The sequence below is a fragment of the Bos taurus genome, chromosome 7, assembly GCF_002263795.3.
Source record: "Bos taurus isolate L1 Dominette 01449 registration number 42190680 breed Hereford chromosome 7, ARS-UCD2.0, whole genome shotgun sequence".
Lineage (NCBI taxonomy): Eukaryota > Metazoa > Chordata > Mammalia > Artiodactyla > Bovidae > Bos > Bos taurus.
In genome coordinates this window covers 57,645,319-57,666,260 of record NC_037334.1, presented here as the reverse complement: position 1 = coordinate 57,666,260, position 20,942 = coordinate 57,645,319, and the positions used below count along the sequence as shown (strand labels likewise).

General features: G+C 37.8%; 1 protein-coding gene across 15 annotated transcripts in view; it reads right to left on the bottom strand.

Moving 5' to 3' along the window:
* TCERG1 (transcription elongation regulator 1) overlaps nucleotides 1-19,561 on the bottom strand; it is a 51,794-nt gene extending 32,233 nt beyond the window's left edge. For 3 of the 15 annotated variants that reach the window (XR_009495286.1, XM_005209619.5, XM_059888772.1), the window contains exons 1-7: nucleotides 19,486-19,561; nucleotides 13,314-13,539; nucleotides 10,956-11,108; nucleotides 9,642-9,981; nucleotides 9,222-9,341; nucleotides 5,088-5,330; nucleotides 843-905 (exon numbers count right to left, since the gene is read on the bottom strand). Coding sequence is in view for 14 of the 15 variants with exons in the window: in XM_005209619.5 (XP_005209676.2) it covers nucleotides 843-905; nucleotides 5,088-5,330; nucleotides 9,222-9,341; nucleotides 9,642-9,981; nucleotides 10,956-11,108; nucleotides 13,314-13,539; nucleotides 19,486-19,544 (1,204 nt within the window). In the remaining variant the exon portion in view is untranslated. The remainder of the gene's footprint in view (nucleotides 1-842; nucleotides 906-5,087; nucleotides 5,331-9,221; nucleotides 9,342-9,641; nucleotides 9,982-10,955; nucleotides 11,109-13,313; nucleotides 13,540-19,485) is intronic. The other 12 variants (XM_005209621.5, XM_059888774.1, XM_059888775.1 and 9 more) reach the window with 7 other exon arrangements.
* Nucleotides 19,562-20,942: the final 1,381 nt, after the last annotated feature.

Below are 20,942 nucleotides of genomic sequence, written 5' to 3'. Positions count from 1 at the left end.
TAATGAAATCAAAGCAATAAGCACATTTACTAGGAATATTTCCTGAGGAAAAATTATTTTCTTATTCTAAGATACCTAAAAAGGATATGAATAAAACTCTATTTCAAAGTAAATGACTGAAAAAATAAATAAGTAAAAGTAAGTCCCTGACTTTGTTATCAAATCAATTTTAGCATACTAAGTGATTAAGTCACATAGTCCTGTAAACTCTGACAGTTTATTATTTTCCAAAAAGAGAGCAAAATTTATTTTATGTTTAAAAGATAAGCCAAGATTTATATTTTTCACCAGACAGCTAAATAAGCTGGTGCTACATAATCAAAAATGTGAATTAAAATTGGAAAAAAAAAAAAAAAAAAAGAACTTCATATCCTATACTAGAATTTAAGTTTCAGGTAGTTAACTTCAGTAACTTTAAAATGCAAATTTATACTATAAACACACAAATATTCACACACATAAACTCACTAGCATGCAAGCATAATCACATCACTTTACACATGGAAATGATTTTTTTATATTTAACTTAAAAACACACATCAAAAATAAAATTAAATGTTATGAATATGAGAATGAAGTTGTTTACACTTATTACAGAAATCAAGATATAAAGTGATCTGACCTTATTTGCTTTTGTGAACCAACAAAGCTAATACTACAGGCAACTGGGAAAATTAAGTGTTGGCCAAATATGACAACTGCATTTATACTGCTCATTAAAAAGAAAAATATAAAAAAAATCCACTCACTTGGGCAAAATAAATAAATAAAAGGATAAACAACAACATTCACTACCATGCCAACTTACAGACAAAACAAACTAAGATGGTTTTAAAAATTACCGGTCTTGGTGGTAGCGACTGTCTTTACATACGGGCAGCTGACTATTTGCATCATTGCTACACCTGTAAAATGGATAAGCAAGCATACGTTGGAAAGCTGCCATTGTATGTCGGCTACCACTGGGATTCAGGGAAATAATTTACCACTACAATTTAGAATGTTATTTCCAAATGAAAAAGACCAAGGATGGAGTAAACTTTCTTTCTGTTTGACATTTTATGGGAAGTGGTGCCAAATTCAATGATAACTAGTTCTAAGTTATAGCATCAATTACCTTTTTATCAAACCAGCTGGTAATTTTTGAAGGAGTCTCAAGAGTTTAAAGTCAACAAAGGAAGAGTCCCTTCATTACATATGCATAACAGGTTTCCATGTGGGACATTTTCCCACAGGATATCAAGTCCATGCTGCTTAAGAAACCAGTGAAAGGCAGACACAGCATGGCACTGACAAGATACCTTCTCTGTGCTGCTGCTAAGTGGGAACTACATGCAGAAGCAGAGGCATGGAGCACAACCATGCAAAAGGAGAACAGTAAGGTAGGACAAAGAGGGTGAGAGCAAGGAAGAAAACTAAGTAGGAGACAGACCCAAATATTCTACTGCAAATAATAAAAGGGCAAGGATGAAGAGGAGGGTAGCATTCAACTAAAGACAGAATATCCACGTGTAGTGCCTGCTCTGTGGAATGCCATGGGCTTGGGACACTGTGGAGGCAGGCTAACGAATTAAGAAAAATACAGCCCCACTGATGACTACATGGGTTGATTAATTTAGAAACCTCAATTTGTTTAAGCTGGCTAAAGGAATGGAAATTACGTGCATTAGAAGAAGAATGAAGCCTCATCACGATGCATTACAATAATGATAAAAAGGGAATGAAAGGAAAAGCTGGAAACGTAAGATTTTTTAATTGAGGAAATTTGAAATTAGAGAGTGAATTTTTAAAAAATTTTTAAGGAAAAGGCAAAGGGTTTGGAAATTAAATTTTATTTTCTATTTGTTTTGGCTAAAAAAATACTAAACCTATTTTAGTACTGACAAAAATTAAAAAGAATAAACTATTTTCCCCACAAAGTACATGAAAAGAAATTCTTCATGATTCAGAGAAAAAAATTTAAGCTAAACTCCTGGGTTTATAAATAATGTGCCTATGTTCACTCACACACACACAAAAATACTGCCAATTTTTGCAAACTGCCTTAACTTCTTAATTACATTTTAAATAAAAACAAAGCTAAACCTTCTATTAACACTGAAACTAAAACAAATGCACTGGACCATAAAAGCATGCTGAGTAGCTATATGTACAGTTTTATTTTCCATGTTTAAAGAAAGCAATGGAAAAATTCATTTGGTTAAGGAAGTTACAACATGTATTAGGTTTAAATTAGTATAAATACTGCCATCTGCAGGACCACTGAGCCTAGTAAGCCAGCACTAGAAATTCAATTCTTAGAATATATGAACTTTATTCTCAAAGATTGTTCCTAAAGACATTCCCCAATACATAATTTCAACTATACAACTAAAACAGAAGAAAATCCTACCTACTGATATTTAGGCCTAACTGGCATTGTCTAATATCAACTGAGCCAATAGAGAACTCTTGTATTTGACTATCAATATTATAGGTCACGATAAAAGAACACGTCTGTTTCTTCTCATGTTAAAAAGACCAAATTGAGGTTTTCTGAGGGTGACTATATGCACACCATGAAGACTCACAAAATAACCAAAGGGCTAAATTTTTAGTCTTCTTTTTAAAAGGAGCATTGGTTCAATTTTCCTACAACTCCATCCATCCTCAAATTATGTTCTACCAGGAAATTAGAAAATTCCATTTAGTATTCTGGATAATCCTGATGTCACTGACTATAAGCTTCTTAAAATTGCAAATAAGATTTTACAGTAGAAATCCTATAATCCTAATCCAATTCACTATCCCAAAGCCCACCTCTGAAGGTTTTATTTTACACCTAACTCTTCCACTCCTTTCCTTCATTTTGTTTGAGCATCCCCTCTTTAATCATCCTCAGAGCCATACATTGCTGTTTCAAACAGCATTTAAGGCTCCAAGATAAATTACATCCAAATCCCCCATTTACCTTACTACAAATATTCAACAAATATTACTTCAAAAATAAAAAATTAGTTCCCTCTCCAAAGAATCTTTGGTATCATGCACAAAGTTTTGTAGATTATCTAATTCAGGTTGTCTTCCAACTGACCTACAAAATGTCATTAATGGCTGCCATTTATTAAATGTTTTTTGCTGCCAAACTTCACAGGTGCTACCTCATCTGGTAACTCAAATGTTTACCAACTGTTCTAAAATTCAATGGTGGGTGAGGGCCAGAGAAGACCAAGATATTCAAAGACAGCTGTAACTGAAGGGATTTTATTGTGACAAAATTCCACTTCCTATAAAAATAATTTTGGCTACTCTTTGATATTAGCAAAGAGTAGCTACTCTTTGCTACTCACTGGTACTATTAAGAACCTCCACAGCAAAACTAAACTCTTTTAGCTAACAGCCTTTCCAATGTTTCATATGTTATTATGCTACCTCTCAATCTTCTCTCTACAGAATTAACAACCCCGGATCCTTAAGATGACTCAGAATTCAGGATCTGGTCTTAACACTGTCCTGGCCCTAAAGCAGACCAAGATTGCAAGAGGTTATGTCATGCTTTTATCCATTTATCACTTCATTTTCTACAAAGAGTACTCCAAAGAGGAAAGTATCTAGCTGTTTATCTTTAATTTTGAAAAAGGGTAATACCTAGTATTTGAGAAAATTTTTTTATTTTCTTCTTACTTTCAAATGATTTCAGTTTCTTAAATATCATATACTATGCATTATCTAACACTACAAGAACATGAAAAAGATTTTCTAAAAAACCCACTAATTCTTAAATTTTTGGCTTCTTGCTCAGGTATAATAGCTGAAAGTGTTCTTTTCAAATACAAGGAAATAGACAATTAGAGCAACAGTGATGATTCATGTGTACAACTCTTAACAGCTGTATCACAACCCTATTTTACATAAAAAATAATGCAATAAAGTAGCAGTCAGGTGGAAAGAACCTGAAATTAGGAGACAGGAGGCCTAGGTTCTATTCATCTTTGCTACAAACTAGCCTTGTAAACTTGACCTCTTTAGTTAAAGTGTCAGTCGCTCAGTCATGTCCAACTATGGACTATAGCCCACCAGGCTCCTCTGTCCATGGGATTTCCCAGGCAAGAATCTTGAAATGGGTTGCCATTTCCTCCTCCAGGGGACCTTCCCAACCCAGAGATCCAAACTGGGTTTCCTGAACTGCAGGCAGATTCTTTACTGTCTGAGCCACCAGGGAAGCCCTGACCTCTTTAAGGGATCAATATTTTCAACTATAAATCTAGGAGAACAGACGATGGATTAAGGAGTAAATGTGTCTGACAACAGCAAACACTCTCATATTTAGGATGCTGAACACTATCATTGTTTAATTCCTATGGGGAAAAACTTTACTCCAAATCTTTTAATTCCTTTTCTAGTTGAAATGATTTCCCCTAAGAAAATAAAACACGTGAATTCACTGCAATTATGTAAACATTTAAGTGGTATATGTTATACTTCACAATTGTTACAGGGGAAGCACGCGTTTTGTTTCACATGAATTTTTTAAATTACACGACTCACAGTTTTTTCTCAGTATAACATCATTATTATGAGCATAGTATTTGGATCTGAAGTGCCCAGACTCAAACCCCAACACCTTATCAGCAGCTATGTGACCATGGGCAAGTAACCTTAACCTGTCTGTGTATCTACCTCCTAAGATGGTGGTGAAAATTACATGACTTATTACACGTAAAGTGCTTGGACCAATGGATGATATATAAATCACTTGTGGTAACTCTTATCACGTGATTTCTTAACTTCATACAGTCAATCCCTTAAAATATGGCATTTAGAACACATTTACACAAAAAGATGATCACTTTTAATTCATTGAGGCCATTATCCAAAACGAGTGTAGCTTTAAATGTGGCTCTAATTTTAAGACATGTAAACAACAATAACAAAAAAGGACATTTACCAAAACTGAAGAGAAAATATTGCAGTTAGCCATGAATCTTTCAAAAATGTTTCAAACAAGTGAGATTCAAGGCAAATTTCAAATGTAACAGACACATGAGAACAAACTAACTGACAATATGAAAACATAACTGGAGAAACTGTTATCATCTGTTGGTTACCTGGAAGTGGAATTGGCATGCCAGGAAGGGGAACACGAAACGGAGGTACCATGACTGGTGGAAAAGCAGGGATTGCTGCTGCTGGCTGAGGCACTGAATGCGGAACAGCAGGAGGTAACGTCTGGGGGTGCGGCTGAGGAACGGTTTGCACAGGTGTGGCTGTAGGAGCAGGAGTTGAAACACTAACTGTAGGCGTGGCAACTGAAACAGCAGAACTTGGGGTCTGATCTTGTGTTGTGGGTGCTGATAAGAAATAAAACAAAAATATGTATCACTCGTTCATAAACGATTTTACTATACTCATTCATCATTCACTCATTCAGTATTTAAGGGCCCATTCCATGCACTGAAAGGTATTTATAACAAGGTCTCTGTCTTCAAGAAGCTTGAAAATAGTTAGATGAAACACAAATAATAACTAAAATACAAAGTGAGATGGGATAAATGTACAGGAGTGTGAATCAAGACCCAAAGACCACTTCTACTGTGAGACGGTACAGAAAATTTCATACTGTGATGATAGGCCTTGAAAGATTATGATTTTAACAAGGAAAATGACAAAGTGAAAAGAGAAAATAAGCAAGTGGTGAGAAAACTGAGTAAAAGCAAAGAGTAGGGGACAAAAAGGACTTGTTTAGAAAACAGAAGGCAAGCAGTTAACTAGTCAAACACTAGGCATATCAACAGAACCAGTAAATTACAGCTGGAAAGGTAGGCAAGAAGCATAAATTGGGAGGCCTTGAACACACAACTTATGAGTTTGCACTCAACTGGGTAGGGAAAGGGAAGAACTCATGTAAATGCAGAGACATAATCTAAAAGAATGAACACCAAACTGTATCTGTATATACCCTTTTATTTTTACTACACATGCTTCAGAGTTTGATTTTTCTTTTTTAATAAGAATGCATTCACGTGTTATTTATGTGACTTCATGAATGTAAAAGGGATGAGTGGAGGCAGAATGAAGGTTTCTGAATGAAAGAGTAATAATCACTGTTCATTTGATGAATTAACCTGGCAGATGCATAGGAAGAAAAGGAAAAACAGAGATGTGAAAATCAATTTCAACACATCTGAAGTTGTCCAAGAAAGGAAGAACAGAGGGAAAAAGATATGCAATAACTAATGACTGACTGGATATGAACAAATGGAGTAAAAAAAAAAAACGGGTTTCTTTGTAATTATTTCAAAATAAAAAGGTTAAAAAAAGAGGGAAAAAAAAACCACTCAGGTTTCCAATGTGAGACCAGGAGAATGTGAAATTCAGGATAATCTGGTTCTGCTAATACATTCTTTTTTAGATATGAAAAATAAAAACATTTCACCCCTGGTAATCGCACATAAAATCAAATTGTGACTCTCGAAATATACAAAATTCATATTTCTCTCCTTTAAAGTTTCAGTTCTCAAATATAATATTGCACAGAACTAAACCATCTAGTTCCAAAACAAAATTTGTTTTTATAATTCATTGGTAACAAATACGTCATCTTTATCTTGACAGAAGGAAAAATGTCAAACTTTACCTATATTGGACGAAGAATGAATTCATCAAATTTATAAATAAAACAGTGCTTTCCCAACCTTTATGCCAATTTTATTCTAAGGGAAAGCACACTGTCTAATGCAAACCACCCAATAATTCAACTGAAAAATGTGTCACTATCTTTCCTTCAGCTCCTAACAATGAAAAACTCACTTAGGCTGGGAAGATGTGTGCAATTTCATACTTGTTAATGAGGGACTCACCTTGGCTAAATAGACAGCAGGGCCAAACAAGTATCTTCAGGGGCCCAGGAATGAATTGGTGGTCTAGCATAGACCTAGCCTTAGGGTACAGTATCATATTAATATAATTTTATAACAGTGTGAAAAATACAAATTACATGCAACATTTGCCCAGTCCCATACATATACCATTTATCATTTGTAATCTACTGCAATGGCTGAAAATATATCTAGTTATTTCCCAACTTCCCTGAGAAGTAGGATTTCATCAGCATTTTTCACAAATTTGCACAAGATAAAACGAGTTTAGGCTCAACTGGGGTTAAAATATAAACTCCTTAATTTTCAGTTCCATTTACCCAGATTTACACTGCAGTTAATAGAATTACATTTTTTCAAAGTATTATGGTAATAGTACTTAGTAATATTTGTTAAAATTATGATATAAAGTACTGGAATCAGGAAAATGAGTTAGAAAGGGATCAAATTTCAAGGGGAAAGGTACACCAATGGAGATGGCAGAAAGTATTCACTCATCCTCTTGCTGAAACAGGATTTTCTGAATTTGATTAGGGGCCGGGAGTCATGACAGAAAAGGGACAAAGGAAATAAAAGAATTAAAATTAAATGAGGAGCTGGGAGAATGGTAGCTAGGACTTTATAATAAGTAAATTTCTATTAGCTTCATTTGCTAAAATGACTAGTGTAACACTAGAACTCAAAATATACTACTAATCCAGCCTCGGACCTTAACTAAAGACAAGTGACTGCCTCTAAGAGATGGAAAAAGAATTCTAAGAATTATAGTAAGAATTATACTAAGAATTATAGTATGGTAACACTTCATGACTGAATCGAGCGAAATAAAAATAGATGTCAGGAATACTGAAAGACAACATCAAAACTGATGTTTAAAGGCAGTAAAAAGAACAAGATTTCACTGTTTTGTTCTTAGAATAAAGACCTTCCTTTCTATCACTGAAGAGTATGCAAAAAAAAAAAAAAAAACCAGGAATTCTGAATAGAATGGTTAATAACCACAAGACACCTATGGGCCTACTGATAGACCATTCCAATACAGAAATGGAATATATAGAGAACAGTCCAAAGTTTTTGGCTATCCACTTTCCTTAACAAATACTACGGATTCTCTTTCCGAAGAAGACAGGGAAAACAACAGAATCAACACAGAGCCTCCCCCACAGAACCACAATGCTTTTAACGATCTCCGTCTCCCATTTCGACCAAAAGTACCCCATAAAAACTGGCAGCTTTTTGCCTTGCCGCACAGGTTTAAGAAACATTTGCCTATAAAAAGGCAAAGATCCTCAACCAACTAGCTGGTATCACTGCTAAACTTCTAAATTTTCAGAAGTCAACATAGCTACAGAAGAAATCAGACTAATAAAGCATTATTTACATCTTTCTATTAAGTATATTTTCTCCCAAGCTATCTGAAAAATATCAGATAGGGCCTTTAAAAAAACTGTCTCCCTTACACAGGTACCTTACTACTTCAGTTACTACTTGTGTAAATAAAATCAAATTTGAATTTTTAAAATGACTAGATTTCTCTTATTTCTTATAAGGTAATATACACTAATAATTCCCTAGTCCCAAAGCTACTGGGGGAGGGAGAAGAGTTTCTTTTTTCCCCCTTATTCTCACCTATTATCCAGGTAGGAAAAGACTCTTAGGATTGTAATTCCCTTATAAGGATAACTATGTATCTTCATATCATATTAAATAATCAAATCAATAAAATTATTTAAATATTTGGGTGCTCAATCTGAACCTGCAGAATAAGTACTGTATTTATATATTTAAAAAAAATAAACCCAGAAATAGTATCATAAATATTAATGACAGTCTTTTAAGCAAATTAACATTCTTCTCTCCTCACCCCTGAAGTCTATTCATCACTGCTAATCTTTAGAGAAAAGACGTACCTTTGGGCTTCTGTGATTTCATACCTGAAAGTTCTCTTACCTTTTGGACTGCTTCTAACTCAAGTCCTCATTACATCTGCCTGCACATCATTCCGAGACCTAGCTACCTTTAAACAAGATTACTGCAAGTTTTCCTAAGTTTCCCCAATTTCAACATTAACCAGAAAATGAGCACAAGAAAAAAATCTTACAGAATACTAAATTTATACAAACCACCTAGCGCCTGCCTGCCTCACTTATCTGCCTGGTTCTTAAAACTCTCCATAACCTGGTCTCTTATTCAATATATTACCTAATAAAAAGCCTCCCACCTAACAATCTTACAAACTATATTTACCGTCATTTCCTGACCTATGTTTCCCCCATCTGAAACACCTCTCTGAAATTTTGAACCTATTCAAATCCTATTACACACCCTTTATGATCCATCTCAATACCCATGTAGTCCACTCACTTGTCTCTCCGTTTTCTTGAATTCTTATATCTTCTAGCTTCGCTGTATAACTCTGCACACTATTTTCTAATTGTTTCACATGCATTTTTCTTGCCTCCTCAATTAGAAAAACTGGAAACTCTGCAAGATAGGGGCCAAGACTCACACTTATTTTGCAAATCCACAGCACCCAACATTACTGTTGGCCAAGTTGAACAGCTAACTCTGCACTTTTCCAGTTTAGCTTCATGAATTTCAATTGAACAAATAATTTTTTCTACTAATATAAATTTCTGTTCTTTTTAGCCAAAAGTCTTAATGTCAAAAATGTATTTTAAATAATATCAAGGATAATACTTAAACTAGGACCATATGGGAATGCATTCCTACTTGTCCATTTCTCTAGTCCCTAAATGAAAACACATGCTGACCAATACTCACTTGATACTGTCTGCGAAACTGAAGAGGCAGTTGTGGTGGTGGAAGTGGTAGAGGATGGGGTTGACGATGATGCTGAAGTAGATACTGCAGGCGCTGGGCTACTGGTCGTAGGGGTGGAAGCACCGACTGCCTGTGCTTGCACTTGCACTTGCGCCTGCACTTGCGCCTGCGCCTGGGCCTGGGCCTGGGCCTGCGCTTGAGCTTGTGCTTGGGCCTGGGCCTGGGCCTGAACCTGCGCCTGGGCTGCAAGCATAGGTGTCAGTTCTGACTGCTGAATAACCTTAACTCCATCTGGCTTGGTCCATGCAGATTCACGTGTCCGAGCATTATAATAATAAACCTGCAGAAGAAGCAAAATCATCAGTTTCAAAGAACCTGTCAACTATCATTTATAAATAATACAATGATATTTTGTCTTAAATAGTATTTTTTTAAAAACCTAGAAAAGAGAAAGTACATCAGAATCAGCTGTTCATATGAGATTATTGGTAATGTTTCACTTTTTCCTTTTCCCTCAATTTTCTATAAAGAGCATACTGTATTTTTAACACATCAAAAAAGGAGAACCAAGGCTATGTTTTGTGCATAGTTAACACAGCAGATCTAAGACCGCTATCCTTAGAAAGCCATTGTCCACCATTCCCTAACTGATAGGAATGGCTCAACTACTTACGCAAACAATGCAGTTTATGCTCTATACCTGCCTTCCTTCTAAAGTCTGGAATTTGGTAAGTGTAAGGCAGATGGTACCAGATATGGGACCAGTCCCCAGTGAAAACCTTGATTCCTCAGCTCAGGATAGCGTCCCTGGCAGACAACACTTTACCAGTGTTTTCACAATTCCATGGCACAGGAATTAAACACACTCTTATGAGACTCCAACTGAAAGGACTCCTGAAAGCTTGTGCTTGGTTTCCTCCAGACTCCGCCCCATGCACCTTTTTTTTCTTTGCTGGTTTTGCTTTGTATCCTTTTTCTATAATTAGTCATAGCTGCAAATACAACTACCTGCTGAGTCCTGTGAGTTCTCCCAGTAAACACTAAACCTGAGAGCTGTCAGGGGACCTAAGGTGTGTATTTAAAAACACAGGTTTCAGAATCACAGGCAAACCTATGATAGTGCTCCAGGCCACCTTACGTCTGTGCAGAAGTCCAACCAAGTGAACCTTTCCTAGAGTCCTGCCCTACCCTGGCTTACTTGAGTTTCATTCTTCATTGGCAAGGATATAGTCACTGATTTCAATCTGCCAAATTCCCAGGTTTTACTCTTCTGTCACCAAGAAGATAACAACCTAAATACATTTCATAATTTACCTTCCCATCTGGAGTTTTATTTTCAACCCATATCTCCTCAGTAGGAGGCAGTGCTGGAGTACCAGGAGCAGTCACGGGAGGCATTCCTGGTGGAAACATCATACCAGGAGGAGGAGGCATGGTTCCCATGGGTGGAGGCATGAAAGGTGGTCTCTGTTAATTCACAAGAAGTAATGTCACTTGTGTTTGTCTTTTTTCCTTCAAATTATTACTAAATTCTACCCAAAAGGTAAGGCACTGTAAGAGAAATTAGCTTTATAGTCAATTCAAATACATTTACCTAGGTTGTTGTGTAAGCAAAGTTTTTCTGTAATAAAAATGATTACTAAACAGACTAGAAGAAAGTATGTCAAGATACTAATAACAGTCATCTCTGGGTTGTAGAATTATAGGTGAGTTTTGCTTTATTATTTATACCTTAACTGCTATTTCATATATTGGGCACTACATTACTTTCAGAAGAAAAAAACTGATTCTCTTAACACCAGCCACCCAATGCCTTGACAGCTCACCTACAACAGGAACCAACAAACTATAAGAGAAATGTTATTTTACAAATAACAAGTAATAACTTAAAAAGAAAAATCAGATATACCTAACCTTTTATTCTCTTTTCCTATATGGAAAAAATTATTAGCTAGGAAAACATTTATTTCCTAGTTTTCAAATAATAATAATGTAGCTCACCAAAGATGCTAACATTAGTAAGTTTAAAAGATACAGTAAAATAATTATTCACTTTACTTTTGTGAAAAGAATCTAAATGGTATATATTACAATTAAAAAAATAAATCTCCCGAAACCATTACTGATTCAACACTATCCCTCATAATTCCTTCAATGATTGCTGACTCAACCCAAGATCCTGAACCAAAGAATTTAACTGTAACTGCTATATCTTACTCACTAAAGTAGAAAAAAGGTCTGCAATTCTGAAAACAGATTTTGAACAGGGATTAAAAGATTTCCTCTATAATCTACAAGTAACATTAGAACTTAATTATCCAAAGCATCTTAATCTGGATAATGGAATTGACACTATGCCAATAATGTGAAAGTTACTTTTTTTCCTAAAAAAGTTTTCTTTTCCATACTCGTGTTTCTAGATTCAAATGACTGTCTTTCAAGCATCAATCAGCACACAGGCCCATGTTCTATAAAATATTCATTCCAAATATATGCTACACAGTATCTGAAAATCATTTGGATTTAAAGTAAAATCACACAATGGTCCATCAAGACCAAAAAAAGCATCACATTAGGAAGCATCCCATTACAACATCTGATATATTTCCATTAGAGGGTTACATTAACCCATTACATTTTATAATATTCCACAAAGAGGTTTAACTCTTAAAGGCACAAAATAGAGTAAATTCACACGTAACAAGTTATACCACAGTCAACAAGTCAAAAAGTTACTTCATATTCTAATTCTAAAGAAAATATAAAACCATTTAACTGTTTAAGAGGGCTAGGGGGAAAGGAGGGACAGGCTTATTCTAGGAGGGCAACAAAATAACTAAGCAAAGTACTAAAATCTGGTGTTTCTGCCATACACACAATTCTAGCAGAGCTAACATCACTTAAATAGTACCTCATTATCTCTATTTTTAGTAAATTCATTCTTGATTATCTAAGCTAACAGAAGGCATATGATACTACTGTATTTGGTTTCAGAACTGTATAGGTTAAATAAACGGAAAACTCAGAAACAGTCAAAAAGAATATAATCTCAAAAGTAGGTATTTGAGAGTTGATACCTTCATAACTTCAGTAAAGGATATATGCTTCAGGCTAAAACACTAGGAAAATTTTCATTTAAGGAAATTTCACAAAAATTCTATTTCTAAAACTGTGAGACATTCATATTTTTTCCTAGGAAAGGAAAAAAATTAAAATACTGTGCTTACAAAATGTGCTGATGGTCACATTCTAGATTCTATACTAGGGATCATTCATGGAAAGAATTCTTCAGGAATATATAAATATATATAAACTCATTAGTAATGTATATCATTGAAAACAAACTTCCCTCTCTTTACACATAAGCTTTCAAATATCATTTCCCATCAAGAAGATTATTAAAGACAACTGTCAGAGATGAAAGCAAGTTAGAACTACCTTATTCAATCCTAATATACATATTTTTTCATCACCATATAAATTTCCATTCTGAATTTCCATACTAATTATCATTATCAGTGCTTTTGAAGCAACACATTAGTATAAAGATGTTCTCTTTAGTTCTCATTCTCCTATAAACCCAAGAATACAAGTTTTATTCATACATACAAAACTCATACATACTATTGATACTAACACCAACAAAGAAATAGCTATCTCTACATTCTTTACCTGAAGGTGTGGAGGGCCCATAGGTGGAGGAATCCCTCCTGGAGGAGGCATTGGTGGCATATTAGGATCAAAAGGGGGACGTCCAAATGGGGGCCGAGGTGGTGGAGGAGGGCCTCGCATCATACCAAAAGGTGGAGGAGGTCGCATCAGAGGTGGTGGGCCTCGCATCACTGCGTTTGGTGGGGGAGCTGGGCCTCGGAACCTCAAGGCCTGCTGTTGAGCCATCCTGTATGGAAACCAATGAATAAAATTTTCTTTCTCAAAGTAAGAAAAATATAGCTACTAAACTCTGATTACATCAATTTTTAAAGCCCTTAAGAGCAAGCAGAGTTGGAAAGTCATCATTTTGTATCACTGTATCAATGGACACCAAATCTAGGAGGAAATGAGGGGGTTATTTGCATGGTCTTAATATATCTTTCCACATGTTTCTTACAATAGAAATAAGGATAAACAAAACACTATGCAATAGAGAAACTGACCTAACACAACTGAGAGGGACACAATACCACCTATTCCAAGCAAGAATGTTTAACCTCAACATGAGTTATTAGACAAACACAAAATAATGTTCTATTACAAAGGGGGGAGCAGGGAGTATATTCTTCAGAAATGCTGTTATAAAAAGAAGAAAAAAGGAAAGTTGTGGAAATGTTCTAGATTAAAGGAAGCCAAAGAGACATGACAATACAATTCCAACTCTAGACAGGATACTAAACTAGAGAGAAGAAATATGATAAAGAACATAATGCATTAACAGACAACACTGGAATAAAGGCAAAAGATGACTTTTTATCAGTGCAAATTTACAAAGTAGGTAACAGTGCTGTCCCAGAGAAGATCACTATTCTCAGAAAACAAGCACTGGAGTATTTATAGGTAAAGGGCCGTGGTGTGTGTGACCCTTTACCACAAATGGTTCAGGGTAACAGAGAGCACATACGTGACCAAGCAACAAAGCAGAACAGGTAAAATATTAACATTAAGCATACTATTTTTGTTTTTGCAACTTTTTGGAACCTTGAAGCTACTTCTAAATACAAGGTTTTTATAGCAGGGGAGGCTAACAGCTTAAGACATAATTAGCATTCTCATATAAAAGGGAATGCCCTTCTGTACTGTACTGTACTGTACTTCTGTACTGTTTTCACCCCACCCCAGTCTTCAATCTCTAAACACCTTCTTTACTTTCTCCATGGCATTCAAACAGATAAGCAATATCACATTAGATGGTGTTCTCTATCTCCTAAGTGCCTTTTTTTTTTTTAATAATGTTTTCACTCTTACAAATGCTTACTGGGCTTCCCAGGTGGTGCTAGTGGTAAAGAACCAGCTTGCCAATGCAGGAGACATAAAAGATCTGGGTCAGGAAGATCTCCTGATGGAGGATGTGGGAACCCACTCCAGTATCCTTGCCTGGAGAATCCCATGGACAGAGGAGCCTGACCTGCTACAGTCCACAGGGTCACAAAAAGTTGGACACAACTGAAGCAACTTAGCATTCACACAATCAACCTAACTCTGAAATAAGATTTTATCAACCTCACTTTACAGATTAAGGCACACAAAAGTAAAACAACTTATCCAAGGCCACACAGCTGGTTCAGTGGTAAAGTGAAGTGAAAGTGAAGTCGCTCAGTCGTGTCTGACTCTTTGCGACTCCATGGACTGTAGCCTACCAGGCTCCTCGGTCTATGGGATTTTCCAGGCATGAATACTGGAGTGGGTTGCCATTTACTTCTCCAAAATTCAAACACAGGCGAAAGGCTCTTATATACTACACCATGCTGTCTATGTTAGCCCCTTTAGAGCAAGAATTGTCTGTCCTGTTCACCTTTATATCCCCAGCACATAGTTATTTATGCCTGCCCATAGCAGGGCTCAGTAGTATTTGCTGAATGAACCAATGAATATGTAGGTGATACTGTACCTTATAAATAGGGTATGTAGAATCTTATAAAAATCTTTACTATAATATGCCATAGTGAATTTACTGAGCACCTATCACAGTCTACCTACTAGCTACAATAATTCTCTCCATTATAAACATGAAATTTACATTCCAGTGCTCAGGAGAAGATTAACAATTATATCCTCATGTGCATCTGATAATAATCATTCTGACACTCTCGCCTCACCAGATTCTTCCAACTTTCCTACATTTTTCAACCCTGTGCTTAAGACTACCCTTTCAACTTTCTCTAAATTTTCCACATCGTAGTTCAATTCAGACATTAAAAAAATCCTAATAAAAGAACCAACTTGCCTTCTAGGAGAGCACAAGGATTGTAAACACATCCAGGAACTACTATACCAAACATATTTCACCAAATCTGCAAATCATCCTACACTCCAATGGTAGAAGTATGAGTTAAAAGCAGTGACTGCAGAAACAATAATCAGCCTTTTTCAAATTACACGCACTCCCAAAACGCTGATGGGTCACTGGTACCGAAGCAATGTCTTAACCTTTGGGACAGGAAAAATCTTCACCAAGGAAAGATATTCCATCTCAGCCTTCAGCTATACATTATTTCTTTCTTTTGAATGTCACACTTTCTAGCTCTAACTTGAAGTTAAGTATTTTAGGCTCTAAAACCATGGCAAGTCAAACCAGGGCTCTGCCTTCTGTTTCAGGCTTCTTACCTATTTTCTGAACCTGAATATACTCAGATGTAAGTGAGGGGCAGTGGGGACAGAAATGAAACCTCTCTCTCTGTTTAATAAGATAATCCCCGTGAAACATTTAGGATGGTACCTGGGACACAGTGAACTATTTTAACCATCACTACTTTCATTCTCCCACAAAACCTAGCATAGTACTCTACCTGAAAAGCTAGATGCTTTCAAATGTCTGCAGTGAAAATGCTAGCAAAATTCACATCATTTCCTCTATCACAGCCTCAAGCTGCCATTTTCTTATGTCAGATATGTATATCACACGTGCTGAGCTCTTTATATGCACTTTATCACAACAACCTTACCTGCAGTGAGGTTTAAAGAAGCTAATGAAGTACTTGGAACAGTGCTCAGCACATTTTTATTAATTATTATTGCTGTTACTACAACATCAGTATAGTAATAGTAGCAATCAAAAACCATAATTTAGTGACTACTAAAATTACCTTGTTAAACAGTATTAATATTAGTAGCAGTATTAATATTATTATAATCATTATTAGCAGGCTCTATATAACCTGGCCCTTGCTGATCTCTCTACAGACTCTAATCCTTTTGATCAACTACTTCATTACCCTGAAGCCTCTGCACTTGCTTCCTCTGCCTGGGGTGCTTTCCCCCAGAGCTTTATGTAACAGACTCTCTCATTCTTCAGTTAAAGCTCAAAGTTCTTTCCCACCTTAGTCTCTCCCACCTCCTTTCTATCTCATTATCCAATCTGAGTTTACAACTATGAGGTAAATGCTATGAAAAAAATCCTCACATTTATTTAGTTTTATATTACCTATACTCACTAGTATTTTCTCTTTAGTATATTGATGTCTCCCAGAGCCCAGAAGGCAGGTGTTCAATTACTGTTTTAATAATGAGAGTGAACCCTAGGTATTTTTTCTATACCAAGCAGTTATAGGGACATTATGTACTAAGTCCATGTACTTAGTACATGTACTAAGTCTTTCAATCATCATAAAAACTCAATGAGATAAGTTTGGCACCGGTTTTACAAAGGGAACTATAGCACAGAAAAAGAACTTGTTTCATGTTAGTTAGTGGTAACACCAGCGTATTCTTATTCCCAGTGTACAGTTGAGGAAATTCAGACAAGCACCTTGTCATAAGTCATAAAGCATTAATAAGTAAATAAAGGCCCTGGGTAAAGTATCTGTACCAACATGACTCTAAAAGTTATCTTAATGATCCTTACTCATAAAGGAATAGAAAGGTATTTGGATCTCCAAATAAATCCTATTGTGGATTATTCGCATTCCTACCACTTTGGATCTTTACGAAAATAGAAGCGTACATGCATGAACAGAAATGCAGAAAAGATTTTTTACAAGAACAAATTATTTCCCTAGAAGTACTATATCTAGATATGCAATCTTCCCAATGGTAAGCACTGCAAATACTTTAGCACAATGGAGCAAAATTTTTAAATGCTGATATATGGGAAGCAAATTATAAAGTAGACTAAGTGAGGAGACCTAGGTTTTAATCCGGACCCAGTGACTTTGTGTAGTCTCTTCACACTTGTAGGCTGATTTCCTCATCTGATGTGGTTAGTTTGAAATTTAGATCAATCTTAATTAGCATGGAAGCTCCCAGAGGACAAAGGATTTTAGTCCGGTTCAAGACTACTGCCAGCACCTAGGTCAGTGACTCTTATATAGCACACAATAAATGTGAGTCCAATAAATGGACCATCTCTAAATCTCCTATAACAATTTATTTACGATATATATACCTGAAAACCTGATTCGTGGGGCACTATGACGGTGACAACACCATAACGTATATTCAGAATACAAATGCAAAAAATTAAGCCCCAATTTCTGTACTCAGAGGCCACAAAAAACTAATTCCTCTTAAACCATGAGAAACGCTAAAATAAAAGTCTGTACCACATGCTGTGGAAGGAATTTCCAACCCCAGAAGTTAAGGCATGAAACATTTGCAAGAGAACACCTAATTTAAAGCACTATTCAAATCAGTTTTGCAGCAGCGTCTACACTTACTATTAATAAAATCTAAAAGGCTACTCACTGTAAAACTGAAGAAAGATACTCTCTTAAATGCAAAGTAATGTTTCCAAATCAATCCATAAGGCTAGCTTAAGTACCTCTTGAGATAAGAATCAGGTATAACCCTTTCATCACTAAATACTAAACGACCCTGGCAATGCACTCTGATCACTTAGTATTGAAGTATATACGTGGGGTTTAAAGATTTGAGATCCATCCCTGAAATAAGACTTTATTCCTGTCAAACTAAAAAATTTTTGACAACATCATCTCAAAGACATGATTTTTCCCCCCTGAAAACTTTAGTAACAATACCCAGTTTCCTTATACAATTTTATCTGGAGCTCTAGACAATGCTAGAGTCATCATAACTTATTCTACTCTTCCTCATTCTCAAAGAATGACAACGGGCACAAATCAGAATGGGGGCTAAACATCTGAAATGCCATTTTTTTCCACCCAAGAAAAAGATAAAGTATCAAACAGACGTAAAGCTCTGTACCTCGTTTTCCCTAAAAACCACCGATTAAAGACTTCTCTCTCCAAGACAATTAAAAATTCCAGAGGCAGCCCAGAAACCAGGGCGAGAAAGGTCATTGCTGCCGTCCTTAGGGAGACAGTGTGGGCAGACGACTAGAAGTGAGGATAGAAAAGTGCAGGCTCCCAAGCCTGGCTGCCTGCGTTCAAGCCACTTCCTGAAGCCAAGATTCTACCAAAGACACCTGGCTCTACGTCAGTTTCCTCACCTGAAGGATGGGCAAGTCACTTAACTGAAGGTGGCTCTTGCTCCGGGGCCTGCAAAACCAGAAGAGCAACTACTCCAAAAGGTGGGTGTGAGGATCACAAGAGAAAACACTAAGGAAAAGGCTCTCTGGCTCTCGGAAGCACGAAACAAATGACTGCCGCTGTTGTTACTCCTCATAAACTCGGGATAAGGGATCAAACGATGAGAAAGGGAGGCCGCGTGAAGTTAAAGGAAAGCAAGCGACGTGGGCAAAAAGGAACCAGGCGGACGCGGGGACACCAAAAGGCGGCGGAGGACGTGAAGAAGGCCGAGCCAGGGCGCCGAGGAGTTGCCCCGCGGCATGGAGGGCTTCAGGGAGGAAAACTGGGCCCGCGGCGGCGCCAAGCCGGGAGTCAGGCTGAGGGCCGCCCAAGCGGAGGCGGACTGCGTCTGAGGCGGGGCCCCAAAGCGGGAACCCCGGACCCAGCCTGTGGGCCGCAAGCTGCGAGGGGCGCCTGGGCCCCACGAAAACGGAAATGAGCGCCCCGAGAACCCACAGGAGGCCGCGGCCGAAACCCGGCCCGGTCTCATTCAAGCCGCCTTCCCTTCCCCCTTCTCCAACCCCATGCGGTCCGGGCTCTTGGCCGCCGCGCCTCCTCAGTCCACCCTCCACCTCGGTTCTCCGTGCAGCAGGCTTAGCCTCTGGGACGTCGGAGCGCCGAGATGTAAGGCGGAGCAGTGCCCTTACCTGAGCTCCCCGGGGTTGAATCGCTCACCGTCTCCCCCGTCCCCACCACGCTCCGCCATTACAGAGAGCCGCTTTCATCCACCCGCCGACTGGGCGTCCCCTATTGGTCGGGTGGATCGTCAATCCCGTGAGAGAAAGGCGGAGATAGCGGAGACTTATGAGGTGATTTGTCAAACTCTCCATCAATCGCCGAGCTGAGGGTGGTGTCTGCCTTATTATTGGTGAAAGGGCCCGCCGACTTTAAAAGCGGTATGGAGACAGTCAGTTGATTGGTCGCTCAGAGGCTTTATGGGAAAACGAGACACTAGCAACGAGGAGCCGCCGGCGCCCTCTCGAGGTTAGCGAAACTAGGTCCTCCCACGTACGGCTAGGCCTGCGGTAGCCACGTGTCTGTCGGCTTCCAGGAAAGCCAATTGTGGGGCCATATTGTCCTCGTACCGGTCATATTGGCTCGGGCCTTGACCATTTCTATTGAGTGAGCCAATGAAAAATCGACCTGGGTCGCCGGTAAACCAATCACAGAGTTGTTGTAGAAACGAGCTATTTCCCAGATTTTTAGAATCTAGAGTCCTAAGGGGCCACCAGTTTATACCCGTGTTATTAAATGATACATTACTAACCACAAGAATACCTGTTAAACTGTATTCAATAATTAGTTGCAGGCTGATGAGTGTTACAAATTGCTCTATTAAGTTGGGGGAAGGAAACGTCTTGGCAATTTATAATTTAAACCATACGTCCTTCAATTTTAAAGTATACTTGTGTAAAATTAGCATACCCTAATACTTCCCTGGTGGCTCAGAAGGTAAAGCGTCTGTCTGCAATGCAGGAGACCCAGGTTCGATCCCTGGGTTGGGAAGATCCCCTGGAGAAGGAAATGGCAGCCCACTCCAGTATTCTTGCCTGGAAAATCCCATGGACGGCAGAGCCTGGTAGGCTACTGTCAATGGGGTCTCAACGAGTTGGACACAACTGAGAGACTTCACTTTCACTTTAAATACCCGAGGAGTTCTGAATATTTATTAAACTTTTTATTAAAAACAAAAACCTTCGGATACTGGGGTTTCAAAGGCACGATGAAGAGGAATTCCACCATTCAGATAAAATCAGATCAGATCAGTCACTCAGTCGTGTCCAACTCTTTGCGACCCCATGAATCGCAGCACGCCAGGCCTCCCTGTCCATCACCAACTCCCGGAATTAACTCAGACTCATGTCCATCCAGTCAGTGATGCCATCCAGCCATCTCATCCTCTGTTGTCCCCTTCTCCTCTTGCCCCCAATCCCTCCCAGCATCAGAGTCTTTTCGAATGAGTCAACTCTTCGCATGAGGGGGCCAAAGCACTGGAGTTTCAGCTTTACCATCATTCCTTCCAAAGAAATCCCAGGGCTGATCTCCTTCAGGATGAACCGGTTGGATCTCCTTGCAGTCCAAGGGACTCTCAAGAGTCTTCTCC